Below are 20,239 nucleotides of genomic sequence, written 5' to 3'. Positions count from 1 at the left end.
AAACCCAGCCAACACAGGCACAATGTCCTGGATGCCCTCCTGGTTGGATGATTCATCGCTGGAATTCTGAAACTTAGAAAGAAAATGCTTAAAACAGATCATTCAGCATCTGCAGAGAGTTTGTTTCAAGAATAGAGTCTTTTGTCAGATCTGGAAGATAGCCACAGCATAAGAGGGAACAGAACAATGGTGAATATGACCGAGTTCGTGAATATGCATGTGCACATAAAAAGTTCTTGGGAGGTAAATTAGCAAAGGAAGTTATTGACATGTACAAGAACAAGCTGAATCCATGAAAATAAAATAAATTAATTGTTATACCATTTGCATCTTCCTCGGAATGTCCCTACTGCTTGACGATCAATGAAATGCTTTTGAAGTGCAATAATTTTTTTGCAATATGGAGGAAAAAAAACACAGCAGGCCAAGTTGGCAAAAACTGCCATGTGTCAATGTCTAGATAATTTCATTTTGGCGATGATTGTTTTTTATGTCAACCTGTGAAAGCAGATAAGCTTTCACTCAAAGCACCTGCCCATAAGATGGCATCTCTGGCAATGCAGCACTGCCAAGGACACTGGAGTGTTGAGGGTGAGGGAATCCCTGATTCTTGCTTTTGATCTCTATTCATTAGCTGATGCTGTAAAAGTGCAAATCAATATTGGAAGAAGTACTGATATGTCATATGAAAGCTTCTGGAGGTTAGGTAATCTGCTATCAATACCAATCGTTAAGTGATGGTAACCTCATGATATCATTGATATAAAAAAATCACAGTAAAAATTCAACATTATCTTTTTGAGGTGGGAGGGGCAGGGATAATAAAGCACCATGGTTGCATTTTAAGCTTGTAAAGAGGATAATTTCTCTTTCTGCAACACAGCAGGGAACACAATTTATCATGCAAATTGGTTCTTTTGTTTAGGAGTTATTTTTATGCCAGAGTCATTAATATTTTAACTCACTGATGCTTGAACTGAAAGAATAAATATTGGCAGTATAGTTGATTGTGGACAGAACCCAACAGAGGCCAGCATTGATACTGGCCATTTTGTTCCCTCTTCTTTTGGGTTATCTGCAGTAAAGTAATTTGATGTTCCTTTGTTGCCACTCTCAATCAGCACATATTCAAAATTAAACACCATATGTGTATGATCCAGGTTCTCATTTAGTAGCATACTGTAGTTTGGAACTGACAGATCTTTGCCTCTTCAATTGGACTAGCTAGTTAACGACCATTCATGGGAATTTCCCCCCCTTTTGATCCCCATAACAAATTTTCTTTGTAGTTTTTCCTGTTCAAATTATCATTTGGATGCACTTATGTTTTAAAAGCAATGAGTGTCTGCTTGTAAAGTTGTCCAGAGGAAAGGGCATTCATAATTGCCCTCTGAATTCAATATTTATATTGAATGAACGTATGTGCTAAAGGGCTCCATATAACATTGGAGCACAGGAATGCCCTTTGGTCCCTAATGTTGTACCAACCTCCACCACTACTCCTTGCAATGCATTCCAGGCACCCACTTCTCTTTTTTTTAAAAATTTGCCTCAACATCTTCCCTAAACTTTCCTCCCCTCATCTTGTACAGATGTCTTCTGGTATTTAGCTTCACAGAAGCCTTTTCTTTTAATCTAACCTGAATCTATCATAAATGATTAAACAATGTGGGGTTCCTTTCCCTCGGTTTGGAGAGATTAACCAATGAGCTAATTTCAGGGAACCCATCGATAGTGGATCATTACAAGAAAGTGGACTGAGAAAAGATCAGCCACGATTTTATAGATGGACCCAGTAGCGTGATCCTGCCTCCCAATCATCTTCTTGAATTGAAAGAGCTAAAACTGTGCGGCAGCTCTTGTGCTTCTCTGCCTCACACTTGCTACCAAGTCCAGGGACGTGTCATAACTTCCAGAGGTGAGGAAGTAGATCCAACTTTATCTGCCTCTTCAGCTTTCAATCAGCCATAGTGACTGGGGTCAATGGCCTTCAGTTTAAATATTTAGTTTTTTTTTTAACTTTTTTAATTTTTTGATCTTTCTAAATATCTCTGATCACAATGAAAAGTTTCCTGAGAGTCAGGAATTCAAATGTGTTGGAGAAACTCAGCATTCTACGCAGGATCCATAGGAAAGTAAAGGACAACTTGGGACCTTCGTCAGGTATAAGCAGAAACAGGCCTAGTTGCAAAGTTGAGGGAGGTGTAAAGGAGATGGAGGAAGGGGCAGGGGAGGACCACATGCAAAGAGGTAAAAGGTCATAGGTGGATACAGATCAGAGGGTTGAGCAGAAAAAAAGGTGAAAACTGATGGAGGGAGACTGTAGCTCTCTTGGTAAGAGAAGGAAGGGAATTTTATTCAGGTGCTTGCCTGATTTTGCTTGTACCTGACTATGGGCCTAGTTGTCCTATTGATGCTGAGTTTCTCCAGCACATTTGTGCATTGCACTTGACCCAAAAATCTGCAGACTTCTTTGATTAACCCTACTCAGAAGACCAGGATAGCCTGTAACCCATGGCCTAGTACCTGCTCACAGCTCATTGAAAGAGAGATATGTTTGAGCAGATGCAAAAAGAATAATTTCACCAGGCAGGACCAGAAGATGCTCAATAAATTCAACAGAGAATTCATGAGAAACTATTAACCTGAGAGTGGTTAGAATGTGGAATTCACCGTCTGTCTCGAATACTAGTTTAGAAAAATAGCAATAATTCACTTGCAGGATTTACATGTGAGAGTAGATGACAGATATTTAAATGAAGAGGTGTGAAACAGTCAATCTTTACTGTTAGGATGGATGGCTTGTTTCTGTGCTGTGAATGCATTTAAGTATTGTAAGCATTTATGAATTGTGATGTCAGAGCATTGTGTGTTGATCCTCAAAAAATGAAAGAAAAATTATAGTACAGTTGAAAGTTTTACCTCAATCAAGTCAACAAGCAAGTAATATTATCTCAATTATTTTGTGTAGAATGAAATAATGAATCTTTTGCAATTCTGGCACTTGATAACCAGAAAAATTATTATTGTTTTGCTTTCTTGATAGCAAGCAATTCCCAAGATAATTGCCAACACTACTTGCTCTTGACCTGGTATTTATTAAGCCTTGATATCTGAGGTAATGTGCGAGTGTCCTGGCACTTCTCTGGGGCCTTATGAATGGAGGAATTTCATTTGTTGCTGGTGTAGAGTGTAAAGACCAATTGCCATTTACAGCAAAACATAAGTTTTGGAGGAGCTGGGCAGCATCACTAGGAAGAAAGGAATGGTCATTGTTTCAGGCCAGAACACTACATCAAGCCTCCCACTGAAGCTGCTCAACCCACTGAGTTCCTCCAGCAGATTTTGCTTTGCTGCAGATTTCAGCATCTCCAGGCTCTTGTGAGCCTCCAACTACCATTTACAGTCACTTCACACTGCTGTCTTCTTACAGGAACAGCGAAAGCAGGAAGTTGTGCAAGAAGGTGAAGGTGGATCCAGCTTCAAAGAAAAATGGTGTTGAGTTGTTGCATTACAAGTAAGCAGAATGAAATCTATTAAGGGTTTGGGTCTAGGTTTCTCTAGAGATTTTTTTGTTGGTCATCTTTGCATACAATTTTCTTTCCAGGCCACAAATCCTGCTCAGGATGAGAGCAGCAAATGGATTGCTGCAGGAATTCTGCAGGCATTGTTCTGAAATTAGCAGCTGAGTTATAGATGCTTCTTCTGATTCTCCTACCGTATTCTCACATGGGATCTCCCTTTGCTCAGCATGGTATCTTGTAACTTGCTGAGGTGCTGCTGAGACTCGACACGTTTACATTTCAAAGATTGTCCATTCTGCTTTCCCTCTGCTTTAAGAAGATGCCAGCATCAGTGCAGTTCTTGAGTCGAAGCAGCCGGAAGGAAAAGGAAAGATCTTGGAGTCTTGTCTACTTTCATGGTCCCAAATTGCTTTACAACCAGTGGGTTTTGTAACCTATTCACAGATCAAATGTATGAATTAAAGCAGACAATTTCAGAATAGGTCCCGCAGGCAACAATGAATAAAATGCCAAAATTACCCAGATTGGGGTGAGCTGAGGGCTACATTTAGGATACCCTAAAGGTTAACCTCTAGGTTCAGTTGGTGGTGAAGAAGACGGATGCAATGTTGGTATTCATTTCTCAAGCAATAGCATATAAGAGCAGGGATGTAATGTTGAGACTCTATAGGGCACTGGTGACACCTCACTTGGTTTACTGTGTACAGTTTTGGGCACCTTATTTGAGAAAGGATATGTTGGCATTGGAGTGTGTTCATAGAAGATTTACCAGAATAATACCAGGAATCAAAGGGTTAGAATATGAGGAATGTTTGTCGCCTCTTAGACTGTTCTCGTATGGAGTACAGAGGATGAGGGGGACCCCTAGAGATATTTTGAATGCTGAGAGGCCTGGACAGAACAGATGTGGCAAGGATGTTTCCCATAGTAGGGGAGTCTAGGACAAAAAGGTACAACTTCAGGGCATCAATTTAAAACAGATGTAGAGAAATCTCTTTAGCCAGAGGGTTATGGGTTGTGGAACTTGTTGCAAGGTTGTTGAGTGTATTTAAGGCAGAGATTGACAGGTATTTGATTAGTCAGTGTATCAAGGGCAGAAGGCCGAGGAGTGGGGCTGAGTGGGTGGATGGATCAGCTCATGATAAAATGGTGGAGCAAACTTGATGGGCCAATGGGCCTACTTCTTATCTGATATCTTGTAATTCTGACCAGAAGACTGACATAAGGTACTTGTGCTCATAACTACCAATGCTAAGTCCTCATTTCAAATTAACATCACATTTAATGAAATTTAAATTCATTTTCTTCCATGGTGAGATTAGAAAGATGGGATTTCAGTGGACATCTTCAGATTAATGATCAAGGTTTCTTGATTTAAGTTGATATTGCTGCATCCTGACTTCAATACATGTCAGTAGTAATTCCCTTGAAATTATCATCACAGGTAGATAATGTCATAAAGAGGGCTTTTGGCTTATTGGCCTTCATGAATCAAAGCATTGAGTACAGGACATGGGATGTTATGGTAACATAAGACATTGGTGAGGCCAAATTTGGAGTATTGAGTGCAGTTTTGGTCACCTAACTACAGGGAAGATATAATAAGGTTGAAAGAGTACAGAGAAGATTTACAAGGATGTTGCTCGATGAATAGGTTAGGACTTTATTCCCTGGAGCAGAGAAGAATGAGGGGAGATTTCATACAAAATTATGAAGGATATAGATAGAGTAAATGCAAGCAGGCTTTTTACACTGAGGTTAGGTGAAATAAGAACTAGACATGGGTTAAGAATGAAAGGGAAAGGTTTAGAGAGAAAATTAAGGTGAACCTCTTTGCACATCAAGTGGTGAGATTGTCACTAGAACTGACAGCTGAAGTGGTGAAGGTGGGCTCGATTTTGACATTTATGAAAAATTTGTAAAATAGGTTAATGGATGTCAGGGATATGGTTTGGGTGTAGGTCACTGAGACTAGGCAGAATAATTAGTTTGGCATGGACTAGATAGGCTGAAGGTCTGGTTTCTGTGCTTTAGTGTTCTGTGGTTCTAATAGAGTTGTGGGACAACATATCAGGCTGGATGCAACCAAAGCTCTTTTCTGCACCCAAGATCAGAATCACAGGTTTCACTTGGCTGCCAATCCAACTGAATCAGGTATCTTGGTGCAGCTTCCAGAAATTAGTTGCAGCAAAATCTAGTTGTCTTGTTGTATAAAATCCTATTTTAAAAAATCCTATTGTTCTTTTCTGTCATTTTTACAGGGGAAGAAGAAGGATAGTGGATTTATTAATACTTGAAGTGCATTTTAAGAGTGTGAGGTATGCCATTGTTGAAAATAACAGACATTTACTTGCTTCTGGCTTCTAGGGATGGTGCTTTCCATGTTGAATATGAAAGGCCTGAAACATTCAAGGTAAGAAGGAGAGAATTGGTGGACAAAAAAATAAAATACGAAACATTACAATCATACAAGGTGGAAAAGAACATAATGAAAATAAAGCAAAAGTATTACGAACTAGGAGAAAAAAACACATAAAATATTAGCCTGTCAACTTAAAACAGAACAAGCTAATAGAACTGTATTGGCATCAAGGAAAAAGGACAAACAAATTACATATAACCCAATAGAGATTAATGAGAACTTTAAGGAATTTTATGAACAGTAATACCAAGCTGAGAACGAGGGGAAAGATGATAAAATAGAAGAGTTTTTAGCTAAAATTGAACTGCCGAAATTGCAAGAAGAGGAACAAAACAAACTGATAAGACAGCAATAATTACAGTAATACTAAAGATAAGGAAGGATCCATTAACACCAGCATCATATAGACCAATATCTCTACTTAATTCAGATTATAAGATAATAGCGAAATTATTAACATACAGATTGGCTGATTGTGTACCAAAAATAGTAAAACAAGATCAAACTGGATTTATTAAGAAAAGACGAACAGCAGATAATGTCTGTAAACTTATTAATCTAATTCATGCAGTTCAAGGAAATAAGAAGCCAACAGTGGCTGTTGCTTTAAACGCAGAAAAAGCCTTTGACAGAGTAGAATGGAATTATTTATCTAAAGTATTACAGAGGTTCAATCTACCAGAAAAATATATTAATTGGATTAAAGCATTATATAATGGACCATTGGCGAAGGTAACAGTAAATGGATATGTATTGAACCAATTTAAATTAAGTAGGTCAACTAGACAGGGATGTCCACTATCTCCCTCACTGTTTGCTTTAGCAATAGAACCATTGGCAGAACTGATGAGAACAGAAAATAAAATAAAAGGGATAAAAATAAAGGAGGAGTATAAAATCAGTTTATTTGCAAATGACATCACAGTACACTTAACAGAACCAGAAATATCAATAAAAGAATTACATAAGAAATTGAAGGAGTATGGAGAAATATCAGGGTACAAGATCAATGCAAATAAAAGTGAAGTGATGCCAATGAGTAACGCGGATTATACAGAATTTAAAAAAAGAATCACCATTTAAATGGCAAACACAAGCAATCTGATGCCTAGGTATTAGGTTAGATAATAACTTAAGCCACCTGTACGAACTAAATTATCAGCCAATAATAAAAAGAATTACCGCTAACGTTGATAGGGAGGGTAAATTGCATTAAAATGAATGTCTTCCCAAGGATACAATACTTATTTCAATCATTGCCAATTCCCTTAACAGAGAAATTCTTTAATGAACTAAAGAGAATAATAAGGAAATTCTTGTGGAAAGGGGGGACACCGGGGATAGCATTAGATAAATTAACAGAGAGGTACAACCAAAGTGGTTTGCAGTTACCAAACTTTAAAAATTATTATAGAGTAGCACAATTAAGGTATTTATCAGATTTTTATCAGACAAGGGATAAACCAGACTGGACTAAGATAGAACTAGATAAAATAGGGGAGAAGGTACCGGAACATATATATTATAAGTGGGATGAAAAGCTGGTGCAATATAAAAGCTCACCAGTATTGCATTATTTACTTAATATATGGAAGAAGATCCACTTAGAAAGGAAAAAAAATGAATTACCAAATACCAAAATTGTTATTGACACAAAACCCACTAAACCCTTTTACAATAGATAACCTTTCCTTTAGAGAATGGGAGAGAAAAGGAATCAAAAGAATAGAAAATTGTTTTTTGGGAAATAATTTATTAACATTTGAACAAATGAAGTACAAATATGGAATAACTCATGGTACAATGTTTGCATATCATCAACTGAAAACTTATTTAAAGGATAAATTGGGAAACAGACTGATATTACCAGAAGGAAGCAGCTTTGAATATGTGATTACAGACACAATGATAATTTAAAAATTTATAATGAACATGTACATTAAGCTGCAAGATAAGGAAAATGATGAAATAAGCTATAAACCCAAACAAAAGTGGGAAAAGGATTTAAACATAAAGATGAAAAATGAAACATGGGAATAGTTATGTTCTGGAACTATGAAGAATATAATAAACACAAGGTTACGCATAATACAGTATAATTGGTTACACAGGTTATTTATCATGCCCCAAAAGTTAAATAAATGGGATCCAACATTATCAGATAGATGTTTTCACTGTAAGATGCAAATGGGAACAACAGTACATGCATTTTGGGCATGTGAGAAAGTGAAAATGTTTTGGGAAGATCTAAATCAGATATTAAATAAAATCACTAAAAATAACATACCAAAAAATCCAGAGATCTTTCTTCTAAGTAATATAAGAAGTAAGGAATTAGGATTCCTTATAAAGCGCAAAAAGGATTTATTATGATAGCCTTAGCAGTAGCAAAAAAATGTATAATGTCAACTTGGAAAATGGAAGAGAGCCTGAGAATACAGCAATGGTACATGGAAATGAATAAATGTATTCCATTGGAAAAAATAACATAAAATTTTAAAAAATTAAGTCACACTATTTGAACAAATTTGGGAACCATACATGGAACATAACAGAGAGGGCTTGCCTCGGACCTCCACCCACTAAAATGATAAGAAGACAAAATGACTTGATCCAGTGTGTAAAAGTAGATGACACATTTTTCTTGTTTATTTTTTCATTGTGTGATGACATTGTTTAATGGTTTTATTGTATTGTATATGTTGAATATTTATTGGTTTTGGAGGGGGGTGGGAAGGGGGAGGGAAGGTAGGGGGGAAAAAAGGGAGAAAATGCCACTGTGTATATTGAATGAGAAACATTTTGGCTGATATGGTTCTCAGTGTGAAAAATAAAAAAAGTTATAAAAAAGTCATTCAAGGTAAGAAAAACCTGTGCCAAATCTCCATGGTCATCTGTATACATGAATTCTTTCTGATTGCTTGCAGGATGCATCAACATTATAGTTGTATTATTTTTAGCTTGAGTTGTACTCGAGAGAGATTAAAACGACTTCATATCACTGCACATACTCTAAGTGTAACTTATTTCCATTTGGTTTACAGTGCTTCAATGAATGGTATTACATCTATCATTTCCATTAGAGTAAAAGCATAATGGAGTAAAATTTGCAGCCTAAAGCTTCTTTGGCTCTGGTTCTTTGCACAATTGACCATGTGAACAGTCTGCCTTGGATCCTGTTTTCTTGACCATAGGCATACAAGACAGACTCACGAACATCTCTTTTTTTGATAATCTTATAATGTCATCTTGAGCCGAGGACAGGCCAATAAATCCCTTGGCTGATCTTTCTCCTCTAATAAGATGAAAGATGCACAAGGCATGTACTGTACCCAGTACATGGAAATGTGTGTACTCACTTCTTTTGTAGATGTTTACATCTTGTGTCTCAGTGACTGATCCGTTCTTTGTGAATCTACAACAGGAGACTTTGGCAGCTTTTCAGCTGTGAGTGGGTTGCCTCTGTGCCTGTTCCCTGGCATCCAAAGAAGGAATCACTGCATAGAAAAAAAGCATGCAGATTAAGTTTTTTCTTTCCTTACTCCTCCACAGTCCTGATTCACAAAGCCAATTATTGTGCAGGCTTAGATCAGCTAATTATAATATTTTCCCTCTTTTGTACAAGTAGTAGTATTCCAAAAGCTACAAAAGAGATCCAGTCAAGGCAGAGTTTGTACAACTTGCCTCATGCAGTGATCTGAAATAAGAAAACTGCAAAATGAGAAGTATTATACTGTGTTTGATACAAGATCTGAAGCCAGGATATGTTAAAAATCACATACCATTTTTTGATTGAGGAAGGTAAATCATGGGTTGTCCAAGCAGGTGTTGTGGTTGGATGCTTTAGAGCAAAAGAACCACTGGGGAAACTCAATGTGTCAAGCAGCATCCATGGAGACAAGAAGATGTGTGAAGTTCCTGTATCAGGTTTGAATTTAGAGTGGAGATAGCCAGTATATATATATTTTTAAAAAAGCAAGGGATTGGGTGAGGTGAGCGCTGGTAGGTGATAGATTGAGGTTGGGTGCGATGGGCAGAAGGAGGCAAGTAGGGTAGTGGAGGGAGGAGGTGTTAATGAGACATCAGGCTCCAGATTCTGGAAGCTGAAAAGGAAAGTGATAAGGGGGAGATGATGGGTGGATGGATCCACTTGGGGGAAAGGATAAGGAGCCCTGCGGCATGAGTGTGTGGGTGATGGGAAGATGGAACTAATTGTGGTAGGGGGAATAAGGAACCCAGATTGAGGTGTGTGTGAGTGATCAGCAGGGAACCAGGTGGGGAAGGGGAATGAAGTGAGGTATTGGGGGCTGGATTACATGGTGCTGTTCCTCTACATTAACCCTGGTAGAGGAGGAGGGTGAGGACAGACCGGTCAGTATAGGAATGAACAGCACCTTGCATCTTGCCTGAATAGTCCACAGCATGAATGTTGAATTTGTCAGTTTCAGGTAATATCCTCCTCTGTCTCCTTCTCTTTCAGATACTCTCGCACACTCCCTTCTTTCCAACCATTCCCCTCTTCCTCCCCAGCTTCTGTTACCCAGTTTATTTCCTTTCCCCTCCCTACTCCATCTGCTCATCACCTTCACATTCCACCCACTGGGTCTTCTATCTCCTCTCCCTCATTGTTCCTGTCTGCTCAACATTGCTCCCTCATTGTTCCATGCTTCATTTTCCTTTATCAGATTCTATAATCTGCAGCTCTTTTGTTGTCTCCACTGAACAATTCCTAAATTGTTGCTATTTCCACCTTTCCCTCCTCCATCTTATTTGCCAGTCAACCCCTTAGAGCGATCGACCAATCATTGGCCATCTTTTTCCCCATCGTTTCCCCTCCTTTCTTCATAACGACCTTCTCCCTCTCTCCCTCTCTCAATCCAGGTGAAGACTCATTAGAAACAATTCCTCTCCATTTCCCTCCACAGCTGCTGCCTGACCTGCTGAGCTTCAAACAGTTTAATTTTTGCTCCAGATTTCAATATCAACTCTGTTTTAAATAAAAATAGTCTTTTCCTTTTAATCCTTGTGCAACCAAGTTTTAAATGAAAATACTTTAATCTTTGTGCAGCCTCCTAGATTTTGTGTTCAAAAGTGAGAAACTGTACTTTGGAGGATAGAAATTTATGAACTCTGCTTTGTTTCTGGTTGTTCTGCAGTCAATGGTGGCATTTATGAAAGACCCAGAGGGCGGTCCGTTGTGGGAAGAGGACCCTGAAGCAAAAGACGTGGTTCATATAGATAGTGAGAAGGTTTGACACTATTCCTGATCATGTACTTGGCTGGGAAATCAGCTGCTCTGTGGTAAAATAATATTGTTTTATTTCACTTCTGTGCACATGAATGCAAAGGCTGTCAAGTGTTTTGAATTATCGTGTTTACACAGAGTACAGGGTGAACTTTACTGCCATATCCATTTCTCTGCTCAATTTTTATGATTATCATACTTAACTTATTTGCGTAGAGTACCTTCTAAAAGCAAATGCAAGCCCATAGTTTGATGTGTTCAGGTAATTGCTGACGAGGTGTTTGAGTGAGCAACACACAAAATGCTTAAAAACTGAAATAAATCACCCATGACTATTGTTGCATCACTGCTTGATAGCAGCTGTTCAACATTTTGCATCAATCATTGCTGCAACAATGACCCAGATGTATCTCCTTCCCTTCCCTTAAAATGTTTCCAAGTATCCTGCGTTTCAGTTATCTCTAAAAAGAACTTTGATTAATTCTCCAAATGGTATCTTAAAAAGATGATTTGTTATTTAAGGTATGTCCTTTTTTTTTAAATTATTTTTTGTAATATTTGCATATACAGCATGGTAACAGCATTTTGGTCCACGAGTCCATGCTGCCCAGTTACACCCAATTAACCTAAGTTTCAAACAGTGGGAAGAAACCAGAACCCCTCACCCAGGGAAAGCCCATGCAGACATGGGGAGAACGTGGAAACTCCTTACAGACAGAGTGGGATTCGAACCTTGGTCCCAATTGCTGGCGCTGTAACAATGTTGCACTGACCATTATGCTAATCATGCTACCAAAACCATTTGCGACAATTTTTTTTATATAAAAAAATGATCTTAGAATTTATAACACAAGAGTAGGACATTTATGCTTGTGGAAGCCTGACACCTGACCTTAAAGCATTGGCTCAATCGAGTGAAGCCAATCTGGTCTGCAGAGCTTTTAATTCTATGAAAAGATTTTATTCATTGTGAAACTTGATTGTTTATCAAGGCTAAATTGTTGGGAAGTCACAGAAATGAAGGTGTCAACTTCTCTGCAGACCAAAATGCTTCTGCTCAAAGTGCTTGGTGTGAACATTTTATCTTCAGTGAGTGTCATTTGGGTTTTTACAAGTTCTTACCTTTGATATTCAGCAGAATTGGTGTTGCTGAATACTTCTGGCATTAAAATCTTGGGTATCTGATTGGATCAGCAAGTAAGTCATGGAGTAGTTCAGAGGCTGATTACTGTTTCCTGACTAAATGACCTTTTGGCTCCCTAAATCCAAGGGAGATTAAACACTTGCCACTTGCCTGGATGAATGCAGCTCCAAAAACAATCTGGAGGCTCAACCCTATCCAAAATGTATAAAGACCATAAAACTTAGGACCAGTATTAGGACATTTAGCCCATCAAATCTGCCCTATTATTCAAATCGCAGCTGATGTTGTTTTCCTTTCAATCCCATTCTCCTGCCTTCTTCCTATAAACTTTGACGTTTGAGCTAATCAAGAATCTATCAACCTCTGCTTTAAATGTACCCAGTGGCAGCCTCCACAGCCCACCATGGCCACACATTGCACAGATTCGCCACCCACTGGTGAAGACACGTATCTGTCCTGAAGACACCTGCTTTTATTCTGAGGCTGTGCTCTCTGATCCAAGGCCACTGATTCTCAACTTTTTTCTTCCCACTTGTATACCACCTTAAGTAATCCTTTATTAACCACAGAGCACCTATGGCGTAGGATGCCATTGGTGTTTTTTGATTAGTAAGGGATGTGAATAGGCGAAAAAAAAGGTTGAAAACCACTGTTTTCGACTCTCTCACTACTTCACGTCCATTTTATCCAGTTCTTTACATATCTGTTAGGTTTTAATTAGATTCTGGCATCTCCCCTTCCCCCGCCCCCCCCCCCCCCCCCACCCCACACACACACATATCCTTCCAAACTCCAATGTTGGCTACAGGCCCAGAGCCAACAAGTGCTCATCACACATTAACCCTCTCATCACCAGGATCATTCTCACAAACCTCCTCTAGACCCTCTCCAACGTCAGCACATCTTTCCTTAGATATGGGATCTAAAACTGTTTACAATACGCCAAATGTCGTCTGACCAATGCCTTGTAAATTCTCAGCATGACATCTTTGCTTTTATATTCTTAAAAATTGTAAACATTAGCTTAAGAACAAATGAAAACTGCTGGATGGGTCAGGCAGCATCTGTGGAGGGAAATGGACAGTCATCGTTTCAAGTCCAAATCCTGCCTTGGGACTGAAAGGACTGGATGGGCAGTACTGAAGAGAGGGGAGGGGTCATTTGATGAAACGTGGACTGAGGCAAGGTTTCGACTAGAAACATTGACTGTATATTTCCCTCCATGGATGTTGCCTGATCTGCTAAGTTCCTCCAACTATTTGCTTTTTTTACTCTAGATTTCATCATCTGCAGTTTCTGTGACTCCAAATGGAAGATGAAATTTAAGACTATCCCCCTCATGCCTGTTCCACATTTAACAGGTTCATGATTTCATATAATTGCCTCTTCACTGTTTGCCATGATAACCTTTCACCCTTTGCTGCTTTGATTGGCACCCATCCAGCATTTGAAGAAATCCATCAACACCCTTTGGTGCAGTGAGTACCATTTTAAAGGTGCACTCCATTTATTTGCGGAGGTTGCACTCTCAGCACCTTCCAAGCTTGCGATATCTAACACGAAGAAAGGCAAAGACATAAAGGCATGAAGTAATAGGACCACTGCAAGTTCTGTTCCTACACCATCCCACCTGAAAAGTATTACTCTTCCTTCATCATTGAGTTTAAATCTTGAAATTTCCAACCCAATTGCAACAGTTCAGGGAGGTGGTGCATCACCACCTTCTCAAGATGCAATACAAACTGACCTTCATCGTCTTGGACATCATCATTGAGTTTTACAGTGAGAAAAATGGCCCTGAAGCCCAACTTGTGCTGATCTCTGTAAACCTCTCCACAGCAATCCATTTTTCATTACCTCACACCCATGACCTATTTTTCTGACATCCATATGCCTAAGAGTCTTTTGAATGTCCCAGTTGTACCAGCCTCCACCATCACCCCTGGCCAACTAAATTGGCTTCTTTTGGCCCATATTCCTCTTAACCTTCCTTATCCATGTTGGTGAAGCCCTGACTTATTTTGAAATTAATAATTATCTTTTCATTTTGAGGGGTGTCATCAATTCATCTGTGGAGAAAGAATATTAAAATAAAAGCTATGGTGCTCATTCTGCCTGACATTGAGCTTCACATTGATGGAGAAACTTGTATTTATTTAGTACATTTAATGCAGTAAACATTTCAAGGTGCTTTACACAAATGTAATCAGACAAAAACTGGAATCGATTCAACATTGCCGTCATTTATTCCACCACCAGCATGCTATAAAACACTCTATGCGGTAATGTTCGATGGTCTTAAACCTATTGTGACAAAAATAAACTGATCTTTTGAAAAGTGCCTTCTCTATATTATGACTGTCTCCCAGAGATTCTGTAACATTGGTGGAGCACTGGTGTTGGAGAAACTATCTTGGCCTTGCATAGACATAGTGGTTGGAACAGTTGCTTCCTGTGCTATATTGGGAACAAAGAAAAGGGCTAGAAAAGAGCAGAGAGTGGAGTGCGCCTGCTTCAGGAATATGGCCACTGTTGACCTTGTTTATTCCTTGTCATTGGCGCTCAATCATTTCCCCTTCTGCCACTCCCACCCCTACTCCCAGAGTAATTGTCCAAAATATCATCGCCACATTCGTTCAACTGCATAAGCACAGACAAAAGACAAGATTTTCATTCTGTTGGTTGCCTTGTGCCGAGCAACATTTAGAGTTTTTTTTTGTGAAATAAAAAGTGGAGTAATTTTGAGCAGCCCATGTGATCATATACAAAGGACGAAAAACGTGTTCATTTTAAACAACAGACATCTATTGAATCATTCAGGGAAAAACATCCAATGATACAGCTTCTTTTCTATTCATGACAAATCTTTCTGGTTACAGAGTAGGACAAAAATGTGAAAATCTTTTGAAGTGCAATGTTTTTACCCTAATAAAAAGAGAATTCACATTTCGGTTTCATAGAATGCCTTTCACCTTCTCGGGACAAACTAAAGTGGCTCACAGCTGATTGAATAACTTTTTAAAGTGTGGTCAGGGTTTACTGGAGCCAAGTGTGGCAGCCAAATTGCATATAGCATGGACCCACAAGCACCACTGTAAGAAATGACTACATAATCTATTTCAGCAGTATTCAGTGAGGGAAGATTGGCAATGCCAGCACACCATGGGTGCTGTTCAGATATGGTAGTACAATGGCATGTTTTGCATACTCAGGCATGGTCATAGAAAGATGCAGCAATGAAATAGGCCCTTTGGCCCATTGGAGTCCGCACTAACAATCAATCACTCATTTACACCGATCCTATATTAATCCCATATTTTATTGCATCATGTGTCTGCAGAGTTTCATGTTTTACTCGTGTCCATATGAAATCTCTTCGAGAGATGCGTACTCTCTGAAGAAGTTCTCTTTGTCATCTGAGCTGCATCAACCTAAGGAAAGATCTGGACCCACTGAATTTCACCTATTGTCACAATTGCTCCGCAGCAGATGCAATATTGTTGGCTCTCCACTTAGCTCTATAACACCTCAAAAACAGCACCTCACACATAAGGCTACTCTTCATCAACTGCAGCTTGGCCTTCAGTATCATTTTCTCAGTGCTGGTCAAGAAGCTGCAAACACTGGGCCTCTGTACTCCCCACCACCGCAACTGGATCCTTGGCTTTCTCATCAGAAGACTACAGTCAGTATGAATTGGAAGCAACGTCACCTCCTCACTGATTATCAACACAGACGCACACCAAGAATGCATGCTTAGCCCACAGCTCTACTCATAATACACCCACAACCGTGTGGCCAGACACAATTCCAATGGTATCTACAAGTTTGCCGAGACATCACTGTTGTCGGCTGAATCACAAACACCAATGAGGAAGCGAACAGGAGGAGGCTATATCAGCTCTTGAGTAGTGTCACATCAACAACCTTGCGCTTAATGTTAGCAAAACCAAGGAGATAATTGTGGACTTGATGAGGGAGTCATGGGGACATGACACAGTCCTGATCGAGGGCTCAGTAGTGGAGAGGGTCAAGAACATAAAATTCCTGGATGCCAACATCTCAGAGGATCTGTCCTGGAGCCTCCATGTTGATGCAATCGTGAAGAAGGCTCGCCAGCGGCTATACTTTGTGAGGTGTCTGAGGAGATTTGGTATGTCACCGAAGACTCTCGAAAACTTCTACAGGTGTGCGGTGGAGAGCATTCTGGCTGGTTGCATCACTGTCTGATACAGAGGTGCCAACGCTCAGGATAAGAAAAAACTCCAGAGGATTGTTAACTCGATCTGTGACATCACAGGCACCAGATTTCACTCCATTGAGGACATCTACAGGAGGCGGTATCTTAAAAATGGAGCCTCTATCCTCAAAGACCCCCACCACCCAGACCATGCCCTCTTCAATCTGCTAGCATCAAGAAGGAGGTAGAGGAGTCTAAAGTCGAACACTCAGCTGCACAGGGACAGCTTCTTCTCCACTGCCATCAGATTCCTGAATGATCAATAGAGAAAAGATACTGCTTTACTTTTCGTGCACTTCTATTTCTATTTTTTTTATATTTTAGTGTTGTAAGCTGGTTCATAATTTCAATGTTTGCTCTCTGATGCTGCTACAAAACACCAAATTTAGTGATTTGTTCATGACAATAAATTCTGACTCCAATTCTTTGCTCTCCGAAGGGAGTTCTGTGGGATTGAAGGCCTCAACCCGAAACGATGGTTATGTGTCTTTATCTTTGGTACATAAAGTATGCTGTATGAGCTGCTGAGTTTCTCCAGCATTGTGTTTCTATTTTATTCTTCTCACATTCTCTACAGCGACCCCCAATCCTTCAATTCACCTACACATAAGGGGCAGTTTACAGCGGCCAGTTAATCCACCAATCTGCATTTTTTTGGGATGTGGAAGGAAATCTGAGCACACAGAGGAAAATCCACTCAGTCAGGGGGAGGATCTGCAAACTCCATGCTCCTGAGATCAGGCTTGAAGCTAGGTCTCTAGCCCTGGAGGCAACATTTTTGATACCAGTTTTGTGCTGCCTGCTATACTCTTGTGCAAATAACTCTGTTCTGTGTCTCAACCAAAGCAGAGCAGCAGGACAGTATTCAGCATCCCCCGAAAGTGTTTATGTTTGTTTTGACAGTATTCAGCATCCCCCGAAAGTGTTTATGTTTGGTTTGGCAGCATCCTGCCTTTTATTACCACTTCTGCTTTGTTACAAGTCTTGACTTTCTCCTTTTGGATTTCTTTTTCCTTAGGAGTTCAGGAAATTAATAAAGAAGGAGGATCAACCAATCCTCATGATATTCTATGCACCATGTAAGTTTCCTTCTGTATATCCAAGAATGTATTAAATCTATAGATAATATTTCATGTGTGATCTCTATATTACCATCCACAAATGAGCAAGTGAGTGTTGGAACAGATAATCAGACACTGGGTAATTTATCAGAACAGCCACCAGTCAAAAATAAATTCACAGGAGCTACAAAGTTATAGTTTTACAGCATTGAAACAGACCCTACAGCCCAACTGATCCATGCTGACCAAGTTGGCCATCTAAGTTCATCCCATTTGACTGCTTTGGCCCATGTTATTCCAAAACCTTTCCTGTCTATATATCTGATTATGATTTGTATTTATTGTCATATACGTGACTATAATGTGCAGATACACCACTATTTCCACTTGCTGCAGCCATGCAAGCACATATGAGGCATTAATGACAGTAGTGTAAATTACCATAATATACCATGAGACATAAAAAGAGCTAATAAATATATAAAGGATGGATACATAAATATTCACAGTGGCATTTGGTTCAAAATATGTTTCAATAGTGCAGAACCTTTAGTGGTCTTGGAGTAGTTAGGATTAGGATGGTAAAGGGAGGCTCAAGAGCCTGATAGCTGTTGATTCAAACCCGTTCTTGAATATGGAGATGTTGGATGCAGCCACCTTTTGCCTGAAGGTAGCAGTGAGAAGAGTTATGGCCAGGGTGATAGAGATCCTATTATAACAATGGCTGCCTCCTTGAGGCAGAGCCTCACAGAGGTGTCTTCATTGGATGGGAAGTCAGTGCCCGTGATTAATTTGGCTACACTTGCTGCCTCAATGTCTTGCTGCTCCACCTCTACCACTTCCTCTGGCAGCTTGTTCTACGTACCTGTCGCCCTCTGCATGGAAAAAGTGCAATAGGCGGGGAGTTTGGGGTTGGAAAAAGAACATTGACCACAAGGCAAAAATCAGATTTTGATTGAAGATCCCTCTCAACTCTCTGGCAGATGGATGGAGATATCTATTAGCCACAACCAATCCTTCACATTTATAAAGCATCTAGTATGAACTAGAATAGCAAGGCCGAGTGCATGTGTTGTTCCTCAAATGCAATCAGCATAGATGGATATTTGATAGTCGGTATGGATACAGTTTAAATTTAAACTTTTTAAAAATGTAGACGTACAGCTTGGGAAGAGAACCTTCTGGCCCATGACCCCGTGCCACCTAAAGGCACCAATTAAACTACTCTGTATGCTCTTGGAGGGTGGGAGGAAACTAGAATACCCGGAGGAAACCTACGCAGGTCACGAGGAGAACGTACACCTCAGCACAGGCAGTGTTGGATTCAAACCCGCGAAGCTAGCTCTGTAATAGTGTTGCATTTACAGTTAGATGAAAAGCCTACTTCTGTGCGATGACTCAAGGATGAGTAGAATGAGCTTAAGGAGCTGAATATTCGATTTGACTGTTGCCAAGGATCCACCTGGGTTGACAAAGGATGAGTAGGCACGTGGGCAGAGGGCTGGAGGTGGTGATGAAGAGGACTTGCTTCTGCCTAAATCTGGATCTTTATCAGCATACAAAAGAGAAATGTCTGATCCTACGATTAGTCAGAATAAGAGAAATGCACCTTGTCATTCTTGCAGTGAACACTTTACGCCATTGTCCCTGTTGCAACCCCTGAATGTAACAAGCAGTGAGATTCCTCTCTGCCTTCTATTACTCGGTCAGTGCTTGTCGCTTTGCAGCTTATTTTCATTTGGGAACAGCTGTTGGTTCTTTTGCATATATAGGTGTGCATATATTTATTGTTCATAAAGCTGATTAGCTCAGATGATTCTTGAAAAGTGTTGGGATTTTATTTTAGGAATGGCAAAAATTCTTTGACGTGGGACATGTATTACCGTTCTCTGTCTTTCTTACCCCTCACTGTCATGCAACTGGAGATTGATTTAGCCCCGGAATTCAGTGCTCCCTTTCACTTCCCCTTCCCCACATAAGCAAGGAAAAGAAAACCTTGAAAGTTCTTGTGGTGTTCCAGTCGAATTCTGGTTAATAGTCTGTACACCAGCATCAATGTTCACCTCCAGGATACATCTTTTATTTGAATGCTTATTGCATCTAAACATTTAATTGCAAGAAACAATAATTAGCAATTCACCAATAAGTATCTCACTGATAATTTAATGTTGATGTTTATCAAGCAACCATGCACCCAATGAATGAGTGAAAGAATGGGACAAATTATCTGAAATCTTGAAATAAAAGCAAAAGACAGGGACTACACAGGGCTGAATAGCATTTGACAGACAAATGTTCAGGCATGGAATTCTATCATCATTTACAGGATGGTGATTTACTGCATGTGGGTCCTGAGTGAAGTTGGGATCGTAATTTGTACGTGCATGGTGTAAATTAAATGGGTACAACTCAATCTTTTGGGGAAAATTGAACCTTGATAATCAGATTTTATTAAGAACAGAAGTAAAACATAAAAGTCTGCAGGCACCATGATTGAAATAAAAACACAAAGCTGAAGAAACTCAGCAGGGCAAACAGGGTACTTTATATAGCAACGGTAAAGATAAATAACCAACGTTTCAGGCTTGAGCCCTTCATCAAGG

General features: G+C 39.6%; 1 protein-coding gene and 1 long non-coding RNA gene across 6 annotated transcripts in view; one reads left to right on the top strand and one right to left on the bottom strand.

Annotated features, from left to right (window-relative positions):
- LOC138761886 (uncharacterized) overlaps positions 1–11,509 on the bottom strand; it is a 41,152-nt gene extending 29,643 nt beyond the window's left edge. For 3 of the 5 annotated variants that reach the window (XR_011356564.1, XR_011356568.1, XR_011356566.1), the window contains exons 1-2: positions 11,396–11,502; positions 9,306–9,443 (exon numbers count right to left, since the gene is read on the bottom strand). This is a non-coding gene — a long non-coding RNA (uncharacterized lncRNA). Of the gene's footprint in view, positions 1–3,078; positions 3,959–9,305; positions 9,444–11,395 lie in introns of those variants that run through there. The other 2 variants (XR_011356567.1, XR_011356565.1) reach the window with 2 other exon arrangements.
- Positions 1–20,239, top strand: part of pdia5 (protein disulfide isomerase family A, member 5) — a 151,739-nt gene that overhangs the window by 33,192 nt on the left and 98,308 nt on the right. The window contains exons 4-7 of the mRNA XM_069934790.1: positions 3,434–3,517; positions 5,892–5,937; positions 11,103–11,195; positions 17,594–17,654. Coding sequence (XP_069790891.1) covers positions 3,434–3,517; positions 5,892–5,937; positions 11,103–11,195; positions 17,594–17,654 — 284 coding nt within the window. The remainder of the gene's footprint in view (positions 1–3,433; positions 3,518–5,891; positions 5,938–11,102; positions 11,196–17,593; positions 17,655–20,239) is intronic.

This window comes from Narcine bancroftii, chromosome 4 (genome assembly GCF_036971445.1).
Source record: "Narcine bancroftii isolate sNarBan1 chromosome 4, sNarBan1.hap1, whole genome shotgun sequence".
Taxonomy (NCBI): domain Eukaryota; kingdom Metazoa; phylum Chordata; class Chondrichthyes; order Torpediniformes; family Narcinidae; genus Narcine; species Narcine bancroftii.
Note: the sequence above shows the minus strand (reverse complement) of the source record. Positions and strands in the feature narration are given on the sequence as shown.